The 20,266-nt window shown below is 43.2% G+C and overlaps 1 protein-coding gene across 1 annotated transcript in view; it reads left to right on the top strand.

Moving 5' to 3' along the window:
- PKHD1 (PKHD1 ciliary IPT domain containing fibrocystin/polyductin) overlaps positions 1-20,266 on the top strand; it is a 483,789-nt gene that overhangs the window by 19,763 nt on the left and 443,760 nt on the right. Inside the window, exons 11-21 of the mRNA XM_049653801.1 lie at positions 1,503-1,604; positions 3,080-3,175; positions 5,802-5,943; positions 9,049-9,163; positions 10,430-10,708; positions 11,717-11,806; positions 12,135-12,225; positions 13,117-13,259; positions 15,084-15,214; positions 16,473-16,648; positions 19,331-19,469. Of these exons, the coding sequence (XP_049509758.1) occupies positions 1,503-1,604; positions 3,080-3,175; positions 5,802-5,943; positions 9,049-9,163; positions 10,430-10,708; positions 11,717-11,806; positions 12,135-12,225; positions 13,117-13,259; positions 15,084-15,214; positions 16,473-16,648; positions 19,331-19,469 (1,504 nt within the window). The remainder of the gene's footprint in view (positions 1-1,502; positions 1,605-3,079; positions 3,176-5,801; positions 5,944-9,048; positions 9,164-10,429; positions 10,709-11,716; positions 11,807-12,134; positions 12,226-13,116; positions 13,260-15,083; positions 15,215-16,472; positions 16,649-19,330; positions 19,470-20,266) is intronic.

The raw sequence follows: 20,266 nt of genomic DNA, 5'->3' as shown, positions 1-20,266 counted from the left end.
GCTGTAATTAAATATCTATAAAGTGGACAAAGTGGTGTTTGTCCTTCTAACTCCAAAAGCTGTTGAAAGAAGTAAATGAGCAAGAATCTTGGGATTCATGTACGATTTTCCTCCCCTCTCTCTTCTCTAATCCACTCAGTCACCAGTTTCTGCCGGTTTTACCTCCCATCGATTTCTTGATAAGGTTTTAGATTACTTATTGCAATTAGACCCCTTATCAATTTCTTAAATATGATGTATCCATTCTATCTCTACAATCACTACCTCAATTCAGAATCCCATCGTCTTTTGCCTGGCATGCCACAATGGTTCCAAGGTGCCCCGATCTGTTCTCTGTCCCCTAAAGATCCATGCTCTATATCACCACCACCATTCTCTACACCACACATCTGATGCCTCTCCCTTACCACCCTCTAAAGGCTTCCCACTCTCAACAGGAAATGGTACCAGCCTCTGGTCTCTTCCTCATCTGCTTCTCCTGTTCTGTCTTTCCCATTCTAGCAACACGGAAATGGACCTTAAATGAAGCCTCTCTCCACAGAGGCTATCATTTGCTTTATTTAAACATCCTTTGCCTTATTTCTTTCCTTCACTTGGCCAGTTTTAATTCACACTTTAAGATTCAGCTCAGGAATCATTTCTAGAAATTTCTTTCTATTCCATAGACCCTAGCTCTATTCCTAATCCTCCCCTCTGCACTTTCACGTACTCTCTCTAATTGTGCTAGTCCAGCATGTCATAATTATACTATTTCATAGGCAGGAGCTTATATAAGAAATGCCCTGATAAAACCCATAACCATTCATAATTAGCTTCTTTGTGTCTTCAGTTTGTTGGAGAAGACAACTCCTGTTTCCCCTTGAGGGAATAGAACTTAGAATGGTCAAGTTTGGATCATAGAAGAGGAAAGGACCAGAAAATCTTACATTCTGGGGGATATGTGGCATATGACAGTGGGATTTTGAAGCAGTCAGGAGGCAGCATGGAAAAACATGTTTGAGGTGGTGAGTGTACACAGGGAGGAGAGCATGTGGGATGGAAGGAGGGCAAGGCTCCTGAAGATGGTGCAATTCATTCTCTTGCTTAGAGCAAACTGCAAACTCATACAGGTGAACCAAGGCTTGGCCTGGTGCATCCAAAGCTGATTCCTCCATAACATAAAACCTACTGTTCTGTGACTTGTAAATTGAATACTTGAGATCTGGTGACAGGTTTCCTAAGAAAGCATCATGGTATGTAAGGATTTCTGCTATTAGCATGAGTGACTGCATCTCCCCTTCCTTTGAAATATTGATCCTGTATTATATGTATTATACATATTGTTATAGGTAAGTCCTTATTATATGCATTTTAAGTGACTATCACTAGAAAAACTTCCAACCATTGCTGGTCTTAGAAAGTTAAAGTAAGGAATACATTAATGATAGCCTTCTATTATTATATTATCTGGGTCACATTCTATATTCTATGTTCAGAAGCTTACTTTTTTTTTTCTTTTGCAGAAATACTATCTGTGTTTCCAGAATCTGGGAGCCTTGGGGGAAAAACAGACATTATAATTACGGGAGACTTCTTTGACAATCCTGTCCGGGTTACCATTGCAGGTAACCAAGTTAGAATGGCTGAAAATAGTTCATAGTTTAAATGCTGTAGGAGATTATGTGTCTCTTATGGCATGCAGTGAGTGGGGAGAAGAAATTTTTGCCTCTTCTGACTCATTATGCCATCCTGCCCTAAGGTATTTTATCTGTTTGTTTGAGACTAGGTGGGATTGTAGTCCTGTAGGGACCGTCTATGGACATACTCCTAGTTTACAGCAATTCCCAAACTGGTGCAGCCACTCTGGAAAACAGTATAGAGGTTCCTCAAAAAATTAAAAATAAAACTACCCTATGACCCAGCAATTGCATTACTAGGTATTTATCCAAAGGATACAAAAATGCTGATTTGTAGGGGCAATGCACCCCAATGTTTATAGCAGCACTATCAACAATAGCCAAGTTGTGGAAGAAAGTCAAATGTCCATCGACTGATGGGTGGATAAAGAAGATGTTGTATATAAATACACACACACCATGGAATATTACTTGGCAATGAAAAATAATGAAATCCTGCCATTTGCAACAACGTGGATGGAACTGGAGGGTATTATGCTAAGTGAAACAAGTCAGAGAAGGACAAATATCATATGATTTCACTCATAAGTGGAATTTAAGAAACAAAATAGATGAACATTGGGGAAGGAAAGAAAAATATGATAAAAACAGAGAAGGAGACAAACCATAAGAGACTCTTAAATACAGAACAAACTGAGTGTTGCTGGAGGGGTGGAGGGTGGGGGGGATGGGCTAAATGGGCGATGGGCATTAAGGAAGACGCTTGTTGGGATGAGCACTGGGTATTATAAGTAAGTGATTAATCACTAAATTCTATTCTTGAAATCATTATTACACTATATGTTAACTAAGTTGGATTTAAATAAAAAATAAAAAAATTCATGGGTAATTCCCTCGGGTGTCCTCATCCTGGGAATGAAGAGAAGGGAAAGGTAGAGCTGTGTCTTCAGAAGGGTCCACTTCTACTGAAAGGCCACCCCTCTCCCCACCCTTCTCCTTAGTCCTCTTGATAACCTGGATTGGGCAGGCATTTGCTATGCAGATTCTTCTGGAATTCCATCTTGGGAAATCCTTTTGTGGTACCCATCTAGAACCTTTTATTCTGCCAGGTGGGAGGCTCTTCTGGCTGGTGATACCAAGGATGCAGGAAAACATCCTCACAATCTCACGTCACCTTTACTCTCCCACACTCAGCCGAGGCTTGTGCATTCTCAGTGAATGGCACCGCATTGCCTTGTTTTCTTTCTAATTACTGGAAGCTGCCCTATGCCCCGTTGCCTTACACTCTCCCTTTCCTGGCCTCCTTCACTTGGTGGGGACAACTTTTGCTATATTACTCACATCCAGTTCATTACCTTAGAATAGGAGCCTGTCTACTTCAGGATGGTCATGTTGTCCTGCCTCACACCTATATACCTCTCTCTCTCTCTCTCCATTTATCTAATTAAAAAAATTCTCCCCAGGCATTCCGTGTGATATTAGACATGTGTCTCCCAGGAAGATTGAATGTACCACTAGGGCTCCAGGAAAAGGTGCAAGACTCACTGCTCCTCAGGCAGGTAAGGACGTTGTACAATGGCCTCTAGTTACCACCAGGAGCAGCCGGGAAGTGGAAATAAGTGTTTGCTTTCTCAGCAGTTTGACTGGTTAGCTCAGTGAGCTCTGGGCCTGTGATACCACTGTGAGGACTTTCCTTTCAGAGAGCTTCTTGGCTTTGTTCTGATGTTTAGTGACCCTGCACTTCTGTTCCCAACCAAATGGCCAGTGGGGTTCAGGGGAGACCTGATACATAAAGTACAACTGCAAAAGGGGCACCTGGGTGGTTCAGTCGGTTAAACATCCAACTTCAGCTCAGGTCATAATCTCATGGTTCGGTCCATGAGTTCGAGCCCCATGTCAGGCTCTGTGTTGACAGCTCAGAGCCTAGAGCCTGCTTTGGATTTTGTGTCTCCCTCTCTCTCTGCCCATCCTCCACTCATGCTCTGTCTCTCAAAAGTAAATAAATGTTAAAAAAAAATTAAAAAAAAATATAACTGCAATCAAGACATTGCTGTAGCTACTGGTGGAAACCCCAAAGCTGCCTCACTCCATACTGTGGTCAGCTGTGAGCCCATTGGCTAAGAAGACCAGAGCATTAGAGTGTCCTCTCCTGTGCCCATAACAGCAGCACTAGACAAGGCCAGGGAGTGGGGCAGAGTGGGGTGCATTTAAATGCTGTTTCTTCTTCCCTGTGGGTGACTGTCTGCTTCTTTGAAAAGTAGTGATGTATCATGCCTTTGCCTCAAGTTTATGCCTGAAGTGGGCAGAAATGGGGGAGGCAAGGTGGCAGATTCTACTTGTTCCTTTCTGTGTAAAGCTTCTGCCTCAGGGCTGCAGCTTAAAAGTGCATCATTGGAACACTTTTCTGGTGAGCGTTAGAACTGCAAGCTCAAGCGTAGTTAGGGACTAAGGGAGGTTGGTGTGTTATGTAGCCTGGAACCACAGGCTGCACGTCTCTATTCCTTACCTGCCCCATAAGGGGCTGACTTCATGGTGAAACCACAGACAGTGAGCTCAACTCCAGAAGTTCGGCACTTACAGGGAAAGTAACCCAGCAGGGGGAGAAACCTTTCTAAAGAAAGGCCATTCGAGTGTGAAAATGCATGCAAAAGCTTTGGCTTGAGCATTCTTCAGGTCCCAGATCTGCAGTTTTTACTCAAGGAGAGCTCCCATCCAAGGGAACAAAACTACTGAAGCAAGTGCTGGAGAGAATGTGTGTTTCCTGTCAGGAAATAGAGAGCTCTCCCCTCGTTCAGTGCTTTAGCTGCTTGGGTAGTGGTAGGATAATTAGCTGAATGCAGCTGTTCTTGGGAGTTAACGTCCTTTATGAAGACCTTTTGAAGTTTCTTCTATGAAAGTAGGGCAAATTACTGCGTAAAGCAGTGGTTCTCAGTGGTCCCCAGGGCACATTTGGCAACAACTGGCTGTTACAGCCAAGATGGTGGTGGTGGTGCATCTGGTCTCCTGAGTGGAGGACAGGGTTGCCCAGAACATCTTTCCATGCACAGGGCAGACATCACAACAGTTATCCACAAATCCAAGTAGTAGATTAAATACGCTCTTATTTTTCTGCTTGTTCCTGTTCTACTTCCTTTTTTTGTTGGATTTAACAGGGAACAACAGTAGTAGTTTAAAATAATAATAATTACCGCAGCTATCCTTTACTGAATACTTACCATATTTCAGGCTCTTTGTATATATAGTTTAGACTCCCTAAGTCTTTTTTTTTTTTTTTTGCCAGAATTGTCAAATTGACTCATTCCCCCTCCCCCCAGGTTTATTGAGATACAATTGATGTATAACTCAATCTCCCTTAGTCTTTAGTGCGTTATCTCTATTATTGACCCCATTTTGATGCTCAGAGAATGAAGGCATTAAGCAGTTTGCTTGCTCAAAGCCACAGGTCTAGTAAGTGGCAAAGCTGGAATCTGAATCCACACATGTATGATTCCATAGTGGCACCCGCAGTCCAAGTTAGTATGCAATATTGATTGTACGTGTACCTCTGGTGTCAGAGTTTGCTTAATATAAAACACAAATTAGTAAGTAAAATATCATTAAAAATATCACATCATAGCTGTATGGCACGTAATTTGTTCCATGTGTGAGTCCACAAATTGGGGCCGTTACGTGAAAAAATTTAAGGATTGCCAATTTTCTGGGAACAAAGGGTTGTAGGGAATAGTATTCCCAGGTTGAACTAGACCTTAAAATACTGAAACTCTCTCCTGAACAAGATAAGTCAGAGCCCAAGTTCATGTTGTCCTTCTGTACTCCATCACAGCATTTGTTTGCTCTGTCAATTCTCCACAGGACTGTTTCTCTTTCCCTGACACTCTCATTAAAAAAGACTCCCTACTTGTCTCTGGTCCCTTGAAAATATTTCCCAATTTTTTTTTTTATCATTGCTTTTTATCAAGTGTATCTTTCCAAGAGGCTAAATCCTACACCAAGCAATATTTTCGGCTTTCTGGAACATTTGTGTTATCTATAAAACCTCTCACATGACTGCAACATCTGGGTCTCAGTTGACTCACCTCTGTAGATAGTAGCTGGATCATCTTCACTGTGTTATCTGAGGTAAAGTATTTCCCCAAATGGAGGATGAAGGTCCTCTGATGTTTCTGAGGTATACTTGTCTTACAGGCAATCGAGGGCTGCTTTTTGAAGTTGGAGATGCTGCTGAGGGCTTGGATCTGACTGCAGCCACTTCTGGGTACTGGTGGCAGATTGTCCCTAATGCCAGTTCTCCATTTGGATTTTGGTCAAAAGAAGGGCAACCCTTCAGGTATGCTGTAGGAAAAGTGGGAGTTTATATCAAAAGTGTCTTTACTAACCTAGGTGAGACCAGGAGATAGGTAAGCAATGAGGTTTCCAGGGGAAAAACTCTAACAGCCACCAACTCAACAACAGTTTGATCAATATTCTCAACTGGTGGTGGTCATGCTGGTATAGCACAAGCCTTTTTAGGTACATGCTGAATTTTGATCAATAGGTAAAATTTATATTTTCTACAAGTCAGTTTATAGTCTGCTTTGGATATGACTAGTAATTGGAACATTAATCTGGGTAAGCCAGGGTACTTGGATGAGAGCACCGTAAAACTTGCTGTAGGTACGTGGCTAAGACATGAAACCAACATCTGGCTGATGCCAAAGAAAGAAGCAAGCATATGCTTTCTGGTCATATGAGGGAGCAAAGGCTGGAAAGCAAGCATGTCTGCTGGAACAACTACTCAGTGCCAAAGGTCAACCCAGTGGCTGGTGAATAGCAGGGGAAGCTATTATGGGCATTGTTTTCTGTAGCAGTGACGGCAATGTGATTATGGTATTCCTGTTAGTGTTGCTGTGAATATTCTTAATCACTTCAAGGACCTGGCTGAAATGTGTAGTTTCCTAAAGTGGTCTTAAAAATATAAAAAGTTGAGAATTGCTTAGACACACTGTTTCCTTAGTGTGCTCTCAGTGTACATACAGAGGGATGGATCCTTGACAGTGTGATGGATTTCTTCTCTTTCCAAACCTCCTCTCAAAGAGGTTGGTCATGACCCCTGAATGTGAATTCCAGCCATTCTGTGCCTTCCTCCAAGGATTTGGCCATTTGAAATTTCAACTCAGCTGTGGAATGAAAGACTTTGTTCCCTGTTCAGGGAATCTCAGACCTTGAAGAAGCCAAGTAGGGAAGAAAATCTGTGAACAGAATAGTCTCTTGTCCCAGAAGCCTTACTAACTGGGTATTTAACCACCAATGCATAGTTTTAAAGTGGCAATTGTTGTGGTCCCTTGTGGCATGTAATGATACATCTTTATCATGGTTTCTGAGAATCATCAATACTGTTCAAAGGAAAACCTTTCAGCTATATTCAGTGTGTGGGGGGAGTGTTAAGGAGAGAGACCACCTCAAAATACAAAAGAACATTTGACTGTATGTACCTCCTGCATGGAGTGTCTCTTTAACTGCCATTTGGAGGAGCCACAAATCAGAGTAACTCTTTCCATTCTCTTTGTCCTTCATTTCTTTACAATTCAAAGATTTTAAATTAAAAAATTGGCATATTAATTGATAAATTATTATATTTATCTGCTTTAAATTTATTATATTTAACTGTTTTAAAGCAGTTATTTTCAAAATGATTTTCAGAAAATATTCTTGGTATTTATTGAGATAGTTTGATCATTACTTAGCCATATCTGTCTCTACTACTAAGGTCACGAGTTTATCTTAAACATTAAACATTTATGTTTCATAAAATTGCCTGCAACCTTCTTCAAAGTTGTAGGTTATGTCTGTTAATTTGGAATTGTTGACACATTTAGTGGATTTTTCTCTGTGGGCCATAATATTTAATTAGAAAAATACTCTCTGTAGGTATTGAGGTTTCTGGTAAACTCAGAGCAAATCTGCCCTCTTTTTGTGAGATAACATTTAATTAGTAGACCTTCAAACAATTAAAAATTATTTACTGATAACCTACATTAAACACAACATTGTGTTCAAAGAGGTTTAGAAGGTCGAGGGGCACCTGGGTGGCTCAGTTGGTTAAGCGTCTGACTTTGGCTCAGGTCATGATCTCACGGCTTGTGAGTTTGAGTCCTGCATTGGGCTCCGTGCTGACAGCTCAGAGCCTGGAGCCTGCTTCAGATTCTGTCTCCCTCTCTCTCTCTGCCCCTTTCCTGCTTATGCTCTGTCTCTGTCTCTATCTTTGTCTCTCTCTCTCAAAAATAAACAAACATTAACAACACCAAGAATAGAAGGTTGAGAGCAAGGTCATTATCTTGAGGAATGACCAGCCTTGTCATGTGCACATTCAGCCAACAGAGCAAGGCAAGACAGCATGTCCTGACATTCCTCAGTGTATCCAGTGTGTCTCCTGATCTTATTCAGTTCAACTGATATATATTGACTTATTACTATGCTCTAGGCCTTTGAAGACAAGTTAGTTCATGAGATGCCACAACCAAAGATGTATTTATAGGTCTAGTTTGCAGATGAGGAACTATAGTCCCTGATAGGTAAAGTGCTTTTCTAATGTTAGAAAATTATCTAATATATACAATTATCAAGTAGCAGAACTAAGCTCTGATTTTTTCTGATTTCAAGTCTTGTGATTTCTCCACAAGTCTACCATGCTTCATTATGCACATATCCTTCTTCACCCATAGGAATATATTTTAAAGAGAGCCACCAGTCTATGAAACCTCACATAAACACCTGCTTCTATGACCTTGATGTTGACCATGAGGGAGATAAAATAGAAGCTTTTCTTAACATTATTTGAGGTTATTTTAAGCCTATCACTTTACCCCCTTCATAAAGAACTGCAGTGTTGTCCACAAGTCACGTAAGATTATTCAACAGGAAACACGTTTGCTAATTTGTGATTGCCACTTACAGCTATGCATATGCACACATGTGATGCAGCTAATAACTGACTTTAGCCAGAGGAGTGATCTAATATACCTCATGAAGTATGATATGTTGGAGTAGGAGACAAGAAACCAAGGTTCTGGAACAAGTCAGAGCAAATTCTTACTGGTGATCTCTTTATTTCTAATAATAAGAATAATATTTCTATTGATTGAGCCCCTACAATCCACTAGCTGTTAGTAAATGCTAAGCCTCCAGACAGTCCCATGCTGCGGCTGCAACTTTCCCAAAGGTACATGACTGTGAAGGTAGTCATGGCCACTGTGAAGAGATGTGTTGAGAGAATGATTAGCAGGTGCCACGGGAATAGCTGTTTACAGAGTACTCTGGCCACTCCTGTGGCACAAGAGTCCCGTGTTTCTTCCTCATTGCCATAAAGAAAAACAACGTACAAGGGCACCCACTTGTCGGGTCAGTGATTCAGGCATTGGTTGCTCTCACTTCTCTGTGTTTCTCTGCTTTCCAGAGCACGGCTCAGTGGATTCTTTGTGGCTCCAGAGACCAATAATTACACTTTCTGGGTCCAGGCTGATGATCAAGCTTCCCTGTACCTCAGTCAGTCAGAGGACCCAAGGACCAAGGTATTCACCTTCCTCTTACTTTCCTTTTCTTGTCCCCAGTCTTTCATTCTTAAAAAAAAAAAAAAAAAAAAAAAAAATTTTTTTAGTAAAAAAATTACTAAAGCTCTCATATTCTACTAATAGTTGTAACATGCCACTAAGCAACCAGGGATTTTAATGTTTTGTTTTGTGGAGGGAATGGGCTTATTTTTTGTTAATTTAAAAAAATTGAGACCTAATTGATATGATTTTAATTGTTGAAAATGAATTTGGTTGAATGTGTTGGCACATTCATTAAGCACTTACTCGAAGCCAGGCATTAAGCTGCATTTTATATACCTTGTCTCTAATCTTCACAGCATCTCTGTGAGCTGAGTATATTTATCTCCATTTTCCAGATAAGGAAATTGAGGTTTGGAAGTGGCCAATCCAGGGTCACTTGGGTCATAAGAGGCATATTTAGGGCTCAAACTCCTATCTGTCTGATTCTAAAGCTTGTGCCTTTTGCACTGATTTTTGGGTAGAGATGTAGCCAGTCTTCTTTAGGAATTCCCTGATCAGCTTTGAAGAATAAGAAAAAGTGCTTGGGGTGCCTGGGTGGCTGAGTCGGCTGTGTCCAACTCTTGATTTCAGCTCAGGTCATGATCTCACAGTTCGTGAGATCGAGCCCTGTGTTGGGCTCTGCACTGGGCATGGAACCACTTAAAAGATTCCCTCTCTCTCCCCCTCTCTCTCTCTCTCTCTCTCTCTCTCTTTCTCTCTCTCTCTCCTTCTCTCTCCTTCTCTCTCTCCCTCCGTCTGCCCCTCCTCTGCTCATGCTTGCTTTCTCTCTCTCAAAAACTGCTTCTAACAAAAAGCCAAAATTCAATAGTGCCATTGACAAAGAACCACATTTCCCCCTCAAATTATTAACATGCTTCTATGAAATTGCTTTGCTGATTGGCTAGAGAAACATCATAGATTCTGATGTGGTCAAGTCCTTCTAGGTTTCTCAAATGGCTTAGAACTATTTTGTCCATAGTATCATGTAAAGCCAGGTTTCCAGGTTGGCTCTCTCTGCTCTATACATGGCCCATCCAGCCTCATCTGAATACAGTTTGATAGAGAGACAGAGGGGGGAGTGGAGGATTGTATACAACCACAGACATCAGCGTGACTGAGCTAACTTGTTGGAAAAGCAGACCATTCTGAAGACCCTATTCGTAGCTGTCCAGACATTTGCTAATTGAGAAAAAAAATGCTCATAAGCTTCATAGTTCTGATAGTGACATGCTTATTGGGCCACAGGTGAAAGTGGCCTCCATCAGCGTGGGCACTGCTGACTGGTTTGACGCCTGGGAGCATCATGGGAATGAAGGGACCTGGCAGCGGAAGACTCCTAAATTAGAGCTGGTTGGTGGCACCAGGTACTACCTGGAAGCAGAGCATTATGGGAGAGTCCCCAGCAGGGGAATGAGAATTGGTGTCCAGATCCACAACACCTGGCTGAACCCCGCTGTGGTCAGCACTTACCTCCGGGAGAAGCATCAGATCCAAATCCGTGCCCAGAGACTTCCGGAAATCCAGGTTTGTGTCTCTTCCTTGTCCTGTGGGGTTAGAGTCAGGGGCTGAACTATGGAAGGAGCATAGTCTTGTCTAGTGGAAGGATCACTAGCTGGGAGCCAGGAGACTTGAGATGTAATGATAACTCTGCTCCCCATGAGATAGGATATCTATCCAATAGGGGTTGTGAAGACATCTAAGAAGAAAACGCAAAGTCTTATTATGAATATAACTTTACTCATGGTCAAGTTTCCAGGTAAGTCCTCTTTTGGAAATGTTTTCCCCAGTGTAGAGATACGGTCCTCCAAACATACACACTTGTGTAGGCATGTACATATGTGTACACAGACAAGATCCCATTGCTTTTACAGATTCAGGCCCTATTTACCCATAGGGAAAGATGGTGTTTTCTACATCGACTTTGTAAAGGTCAAGGTTTTCGGGTCTCTCAGATGTGCCCCATATTTTTGTTGAACTATCTCAGCGTACTTTCAATTCACTTTTTGGTGTACAAAGATGAGTCAATATGGACTCTGCTTTTGAAGCTTACAGTCTAATAGTAAAACATGTACACAAATAACCACAGAGTGAAGTAGAAAAGAGCAAGTGATATAAGAGGATAGATCTTACTTCATAATAAAAGTATAACGTGCCTGTCAGGGAACATGCTAGCAGCAAAGCAGAGACTGAATAAGCGTCTGAGAGAGTGTGGCGTGCCATGTGGCTGCTCTTGCCCACCAGGCCACCCCCTGGAAAGAGTGATGGGTGAGAAGGGCTGAAAGGAGGCCATTCAGTGGGAACATTTAAGTCTGGCACCCTACAGAAAAGAAGGGGAACGGATGAACAGGGGGATAGACATGGGAACGTTTCCATTCGGTGATGACACTTGATCCCTAGATATCTCTAGGTGATAGTGAGTTTAGACAAAATTGAAATTATAAATAAAAGGAGATAGCAAGCAGAGGAGATATATCCTGAGTTTCTCTGGCTTGATTAGCATATGTCATTCAGTCTTGTCACTTGACATTTTAGATGCTGACTCTGTCTGGCAGAAGGAACTTCTTCCTTACGTGGGACAATATCTCTAGCCAGCCAGTCCCTGAAAATGCCACAGCCCATCAGGTGGGAAACTTCTTTCAATAATGACAGGTGGGGGAACTGGGGGCGGGTGTCTTTATCCCCACTGTATAAACTCTTGACAGTTTTAAAAAAAACTTTTTTTTTTTAATGTTTACTTATTTTTGAGAGAGACAGAGCATGAGTGGGGGAGGGGCGGAAAGAGGGGGAGACACAGAATCTGAAGCAGGCTCCAGGCTCTGAGCTGTCAGCACAGAGCCTGACATGGGGCTTGAACTCACAAACCACGAGTTCATGACCTGAGCCAAAGTCGGATGCTTAACCAACTGAGCCACCTAGGCGCCCCTTGATAGTTTTGTTTTTTTTAAAACAGATTCAAGTAGCCATTGAGAAGTTACTTGCAGTCAAATGCCAACTGGAACCCCTTTCTGCCAACATCCTACTCTGGCTTGGATTTGAACAAGGTATGCGCTGTCCTTGGCTTGACAAATGCAGATCCTCTTCTCTACCATGGTCTTCTCTCTTTATTCTGTAAAATGGGAACAATCTTCATTTCCTGCCACCAGAGTCAAGAAAAGATATGGAAAGTGGATTTGGACACTGAGTGGCCAAGAGAGTGATTACACACGTGGGAGGAAGCTCCTTGGTGTGGGTGCCAGAGAAAGAGAAGGCATTCACGGTGAGCTGTCAGGTGGAGCTCAGTACTACCCATTCCATACAGTGGGGGAAGGCAAACCACGCATGCGGGAACAAAATCCCTAAAATGGCATATCTTATTTAATTCAAAAATTTTTTTTGTTTATTTTTGAGAGAGACAGAGCAGTGTGAGCAGTGGGAAGGGCCAGAGATGGAGAGAGAGAAAGAATCCCAAGCAGGCTCCACACTGTCAGCGCAGAGCCCAACATGGGGCTCGAACTCACAAAACCATGAGGTCATGATCCGAGCTGAAACAGAGTCAGATGCTTAACTGACTGAACCACCCAGGCGCCCCAAATTGTATCCAAATAAAGAAGTTGTTACGTGAAATAGTCGTCTTAGCAAATTCTAAAAATGTGAGAGCATGTTTTTAAAATGCTAAGGTGAACTAAATTCCAGTCAGCATTCTTTGTCTCTTTGCTTCTCAACAGTTTTTCATGTCATGGTACATACAGAAAATGGTAATAGATGTTTGATGCTCTGTGGCAGGCAGAATGGGGTTCTTAACAGCAGGAGCCTTTAAGCCCAAGCCTGGCCCAGCTCACCCGAGGGCTGAAGGGCTGCTGTCACGGTGCACTCATAACCCAATCCCTCTACACATGTCAAGAAGCTGTCTTATTCAACATTTATGCCTGTCTTCCTATTTTATCTGCATCCAGGTCCAGAAGGTTCCAGCTTTGAGGGGGACCTCACCAGTGCGACAGAGCCCTACTGTGGGAGATTCAGCCTCCACCAGCCTCGACACCTTGTCCTAACACCCCCGGCTGCCCAGAAGGGCTACTGGCTAGATCGGTACACACACGTAAGTAGCAGCCATCAGGATGCCAGGTGAAGTGGGTAGGGAGGGGTTGGCATTATTCTCTGGCATTGAGATTGGCAAAGCAGGAGCATGAAAGAGTGATTGCCATGATTTGCCCAAGGCATTGTGGGCTGAGGTTCCAGGTTTCTTACCTGCTGTTTCAAGTGGTGAACAGATACTTCTGGTTCTTATTAGTTAGATGCCTTTGTCTTAGCTGTGAGACCTATGGACGTTTTTATAAGCTCCAGTATTTTCTTTGCTCACTAGGCGGGAGTGCAGACTCTGTAGTCAACCTATTTTGTTTTATTTTATAATTTTTTAATTTTTATTTAAAAATTTAAAATGTTTATTTATTTTTGCGAGAGAGAGAGAGAGACAGAACGCGAGTAGGGGAGGGGCGGAGAGAGGAGATGACACAGAATCCTTCGCAGGCTCCAGGCTCTGAGCTGTCAGTACAGAGCCTAATGTGGGGCTGGAACCCACAAACCATGAGATCATGACCTGAGCTGAAGTTGGACACTTAACCAACTGAGCCACGCAGACACCTCCAGACTATCTGGTTTTGAATTTTGACTCTACCCCCCTATATGTCCTCAGTGTCTTGTTTTAGTTTACTCCTCTGTAAAATGGGTAATGGTAGGGTCTAGAATTGTGTTGAAGGTTGCATGATATAATCTACCAATGTGTGCAGTGGTTAGGACCTAGTTAATGCTAGTTACTGTTATTTATAGTTATTTGTTTACTGATGGATTGACCAGCACACTTCTTGAATAACTTCAATCCCTTGTGTCAAGCGTTGCCATCTTTCGTGAAAGAGTGCAGCTTGTTTGCTCTTTGGGCCCCTGAGTGAGCCCAAGGGGGTGGCTGAACTCATGGCAGTACTTGGGGTGGGTGGCAAGAGGATTCTCTTTCATCCCTGAAATCATATCATTCTCCAATACTCATCAAAATTCCATCTCCGAGAGGCACCTGGGCGGCTCGGTCAGTTGAGTCTGACTCTTGATTTCGGCTCAGGTCATGATCTCATGGTCCATGGGTTTGAGACCCATGTCAGGCTCTGTGCTGACCGTGCAGAGCCTGCTTGGGATTCTCTCTCTCCCCTCTTTCTCTGCTCCTCTCCCAATTGCACACATGTTCTCTTTCAAAATAAATAAAATGAAACTCCATCTCTGATCAGTTTCAGTGGGAGCTGGGATTAGATGGGCATCTTTTGGCTCCTCCTCTACAGTAGAGGCTCCCAAAGGGACAATTTTGCCTCCTTGGGAAAGGCTGGCAATTACGGAGACATTTTTGGTTGTCACACCTGGGGAAGTGTTACTGGCATGCAGTGGCTAGTTTCTAGGGCTGTCACTAAACATCCCACAGTGCACAGGACAGCCCCCTCACAGAAAGGAATTATCCAGTCCAAAAGGTCAACAGTGGAAAAACCTTGCTATAAAGTCTCCTCGGGGCAATTTTATTGAACTCAGAAACCAAGGATGCCAGTGAGTTAGAGTTAAGGAACTGAAGCTCAGAGAGGGTAAGTGACTTGCTCAAGGTTGCATAGGTAACCGGTCAGAATAGGGGTTTTTCTCATGGAGATACTCTAAAATCCGAACTTCCTAGCCCAGTGGTAGGCATTTAATAACTCTCTGTGGAGTAAATAACAATTTATTCTGATTATGTCTTTTTTTAGTGAGACTAGTAAACTTCGGGAGTAGAGGGCCTGGGATGGCTCTCTCACAACACGAGGCAGGCTTCTAGGGAGGTGGACTCCCTTCATTACTCATTGCTTGAATGGCTGCTTCTTGCACTAACAGAACTCATGTGCTTATTTGGTGTCCATAGTTGTGCATTGCATACAGAGGCCACATGACTAACATCCTGAAGGTGACCATGGTTTTCACAACTGACTTTCAAAACTTTGTTAAGAAGAACGCCACCTGTGACTGGAGTCTCATAGGGACCACTCCCAACAGGTAGTGAATCTGGGGAGGTGTGGTGGGAATTCTTCCAGCTGGGATCATTGGCTCTCTTGGGGACAGTGGTCCACGTGAGGTACTAACGATCTCTTAATTTGGGCCTTGGATGTTAAAAAAATTTTTTTTCAATGTTTGTTTATTGTTGAAAGTGAGGGAGCATTTGTGGTGGAGGGGCAGAGAATGAGGGAGACACAGAATCCAAATCAGGCTCCAGGCTCTGTGCTGTCAGCAGCGAGTCTGGTGTGGGGCTTGAACTCACCAACAGTGAGATCAGGACTTGAGTCGCAGTCGGAGGCTTAACTGAATGAGCCACCTAGGTGCCCCTTGGGACTCAGATACTAACTAGAGCTTCCAAATTCATTTTATTTGACTAAGAGGTTTAAGAGTGGTTAATTGTTAGGAATAGAATTCGTTTTAGAAGTGCTCTGACACTTTTCATAGGGATAGAATCATAGAACATATCTGGAAGAGAGATCTTTATTTGATGAGATTTTATTTTACTTTATTATTTTATTTTATATGTTTGTTTATTTTGAGAGAGAGAGAGCAAGTGGGCAGGGGAGGGGCAGAGAGAGAGAGAGGGCGAGAGGGAGAGAGAGAATCCCAAGCGCTGTCAGTGCAGAGCCTGACATGGGGCTCAAACTCACAAACTGTGAGATCATGACCTAAGCCAAAACCAAGAGTTGGACGCTTAACTGACCGAGCCACCCAGGTGCTCCTAGAAGAGATTTCAGAGACCATTGCTTGAAATTACAGATGAGAAAAATTGGGACCCAGAGAATTTGTGAGTCACTAAGATTCGTACAGCGAGTAAGCAAAGACTCTGGAATAAAACTCATGCATCTTTGATCCCTTGATTCAGTGTTCTTTCCATATAACTCTTACGGGTTTTGTAGGTGGTTTTAAACCTGAGTGTGTCCAGGAATGTTAGTCTTCTCTGAGGTTATAGCCTAACATATACCTGCCTAAGATACCTATTTATACTGTAATTTGAAAATGCTGACATTGAGTGTCATGAACAAACGATTGCCTTGAAGTGTGCCTCACTTGTGTGATATCACAGGCTGAGCCGAGCCTGTCTTGGACAGGAGGCTTGTACCTGGGGCACACAGGACTGTTTGGGTGTAGGACTTCTTAGGGTGTCTCTCCTGGCTGCACAGTCCCCAGGCCCCCAGGTCTGTGAACTTGGGTTCTTCAGGAAAGGGTCTCAGGTGCACACAGAGAGGTCCATTTCGCCTGTGGTCTTGTTTTTCAGCTGGCAGTTCACTTGCATTGACCTCTGGGAGTCTTGTGTGCATCACCCTAAGTATTCCCAGCTGCCTCTGGCAAACTCCTCTGTGTTGGTTCATCAGATTGACCTCCTCCCTCTGTCTCAGGAGACAAGTGGGTTCTATGTGGATGAAATTATTATTGCGGACACAAACATAACAGGTGAGCATTCAATCTGCTTTTGTCAATGGGCCTGTCAAATGCCAACCTCAAACTTTTCTGCTGGGGGCTGCTCTTCTCTTAATGCAGAGAGAACACATGATTTCCCATCTTGTCTGCCTTGGTTCTAGAAAGAAGATGGGTTTGGGATTGTGCATCTTTGTTCCCTATATCTCTTTAATTCCTTTTTTTACTATTTATCCAATGCTTGCTCTTGCTTCTGTGCTCTTACCCCAACTTTACCACTTTTATGCTAAGAAGACTTGGTTTCCTCATCTGTAAAATGGGCACAATCAGGGCTCTATCTTATGGAATTACTGTGAAAGCTAACTGAAGTATAATGTAATGAAGTCATTACTGGTCCTAGATCATGGTAAGTGCTCAATAATATAAGCAGTTATTATTACTATTATTAGTCCAGGAGGATTTCTCCACCTCCCCATGAATTAATATCTGTCATGCAAAGTGCTGGAAGGAACAAGGTAATATCTTGCCCTATAAATGGGCTAAAGGTCTCATTTATGCCTTCAAGGCAGACTCAGATAAAGGGAGAGAGTAACTGTCATCATGAGAACAGGCTTGTCTTGCTTTCTGCCCATCCAGATTCCTCCCACTTAGCATTCAGAGCTCAGGCCTGGCTGGCCCTTTCCTCCATCAAATCCCCCTTGAGGTCCCCTAGGCACAGTAACCTCCCTTGGCCTTGCTTGCCCACGAGTCTTGGGGACCAAGAGCTCATCAGGGGTTTGATTGAGGCTGGTGGAGCTCCCAGGCTTCCAACTTTTGCTCACTTTCCCTTTTCTCTTTTTTAGTCTTTTGCCTGAAAACTGCAGAGCTGAGGGCAGAAGAGCTTGGGGGTGGGTGGCAAGAGGACTCACTTTCAGCCCTGAAATCTCATCACTTTATGATACTCCTCAAAATTCCATGTTTTTTTTTTTTTTGAGAGGGGAAGGGAAGGAAGGAGGGGGGGGGGGGGAGAGAGAGAGAGAGAGAGAGAGAGAGAATGAGAATCTCAAGCAGGCCCAATGTGCAATGTGAGGCCCGATGCAGGGCTCGATTCCACTACCAAGAGATCATGACCTGAGCCAAAATCAAGAGTCAGATGCTCAACTGACTGAGCCACCCAGGCACCCATCAGAATTCTCTTACCTGTTTCATTGGTTTAAGTGTTTTTGGGGCATCTGGATCAGATTGAGTTATTTCAAACGCTATTCATGTTATGGCACATCTAGACGATGACAATATTCACACGGTGTGCTGGGATAATTACTTGAATTTCTTGGGGTCTAAGACAACTGGCTGGGGCCTGGTGACCCCCTAAATGCCATCTAGATTCCCAGAGTGCTGAGGGGATCAATATTTCATGTGCTTGAACCCACCAGCTGGGAAACTCAGAACTAGATGATACTCTTTCCCTGCTCCCAAGGGGAAGCCCAGGATCTATAGCACCTTCTCACTGCCCCCACCTTTTAGCCATCAGATGCTCCAGTATATAGAACCATCTAGGGGAGAGGTGAAGAGGGAGGCAGGAAGGGCAGGGTGGCTTGGGTAAAGCTGCCTCTTTCCCACTTTGTCTAGGTTCCCTGCTGGTGATGACTTTGCTTTGAGGATTATTTAAAGGCAAGATGAACTCTATACAATTGGGCCCAATATTCATACTTCATACTTTATATTCTCTCACCTAATCTTCTCTGTGAAAGTTGCTTTTATCTAGCGGTGGCTACCATTTACTTCTCATTTAGATCTCAGAACCCTGTGAAGTGGTCCTATTATCTCCACTCTATAGATGAGGAAACCAAAACTAAGAGGGTTTGAGTATCTTGTCCCAAATCACGCAGCTGGGGTATAGGGGAGATTGCAATCTGGAAACCAGAGCCAAGCCTTCAATGACACTATACCCTGCTGAGCAAATAAACATTTATTGAGCACCTACTGTGTGCCTGATGTTGTGCTAAATAAGCATGGGGCATGTCAAGATGTTGCCTTTACACTGTCCAATGTCTCCATTGCACAGTCTTGGGGGAGAAGGTATCCTTTACCCAGGGGAAGAGGATATTAAAATAGATTGTGCTGGTCATTTAAATTCTGCCACCTCACTAAACTCTCCCTGCCATGCAGACTGATGTATTGCGATTCCCACTTTACAGAGGAGACAAAGACACTATATTTAGCCAAATGGAAGTACAAAATCAGGATTTTAACAGTAGTCTGTTTCACAGCTTGCACTTTTTCTGCACACATGCTGACTCATGCTGTTGATGAACACTCACATACCTCCAGTATGTGTCTGTTTGCTCAGTGTTCCTGAAGAAGATTAGCTGTACATTCCTGGAGTTGCCAGTGGCCTTGGAAAGGGAAGAAGGAAGGGGTAGCAGTCCACACGACAATGGGTTATCTCTGTGTGGGTGCCTCCAACAGCCTAGGGAGGGATGTTTGTCTGGGTTGGTATGGACTTTGGTATGGAATTTGTTTTTGTCTCCCTAAACCATGCCCTTATATTTTCCTTTTGGTATGAACTGACTCCTTCTACCTACTCTTCCTTTTCTTTTCATGGTGGCAGATAGGTAGGAACCTCTGCTTTAAATATGTGTTGAGACCTAAGTAACTCAGCATCTGCAGTTGGGATCTCCCACACACTGGGCCTTCCATCTTGAGTTGCTTGCTAACAATCACATCATTGGTGTCTAGTTTTCCAAGCAGATTCTGGAACAGCTTGCCCAGGTGGGAATCTGGTGGAGTCGCTCTCTGTGGTGGGATCCCCTCCGGTCTACAACGTAAGCTTTTGGTTGGCAGGGTGTGGCCAGGAGCTCCCACTCATCACTGCAAGGTAGGGAGAGGTCTCTGCTTACTTGTCCCTTCTTAGGATTGTTAGTTGACCCGTGGGGACACAGAGGTGGGATTTTCATCAGGAAGAGCTACCTGACTTGTTGCTTAATGCTACAGTTTTCAGTTTTAGGAATGCAGGAGCAGACTCACCTGGAAGTCTTGTTACAACACAAATTGCTCAGCCCTAACCACTTCATCTCTAACTCCCTAAGTTTGAAGGGGGGGTCTGGTAATTTGCATTTCTAATGAGCTCTCAGGCAATGCTGATTCTACTGGCCTGGGGACTATGCTTTGAGAACTAATTTCTAGTGAATGTTTTAAAGTACTTGTATTTTTATGCTGTTCAGCAGTTCCCATTACCACTGTTTTCTGTTCACTCCCCTCATTCATTTTCCATGTATTAATCTTATTGGACTCTCTTAAGGTGAAATGAAATACTCTAAGGAATAAAAATAGCTGTTTCTAAGAATTTACCACCAGATGGCACTAGATGCCCATAAGCGTTGCTTCTTAATAGTCAACAGAGTCTATCCCCAGTTTACAAAGCAGTAACGAAGTATCAGGCTCCTCCAAACTCCTGGACACATGTATGCTCTAGTTCCTTCTTTTTAATTTTTCACTTAAACCCTAATAGGATGGAAGAATTAAGACGCTCTGCCTTTAAAAATTTTCTTTCCATCGTTTTCTAACATGTTCCAAAATGAGTCCTACTCATACATACCATGCTTGGGATGGCATATAAAAGACAGGGGCAGAGAGCTTGAATCTGTGGTCTACTTTCCTTGACTCTGCTTTCCA

The sequence above is a fragment of the Panthera uncia genome, assembly GCF_023721935.1.
Source record: "Panthera uncia isolate 11264 chromosome B2 unlocalized genomic scaffold, Puncia_PCG_1.0 HiC_scaffold_24, whole genome shotgun sequence".
In the NCBI taxonomy this organism is placed as follows: Eukaryota; Metazoa; Chordata; class Mammalia; order Carnivora; family Felidae; genus Panthera; species Panthera uncia.
This window is presented reverse-complemented; position numbering and strand designations above follow the sequence as displayed.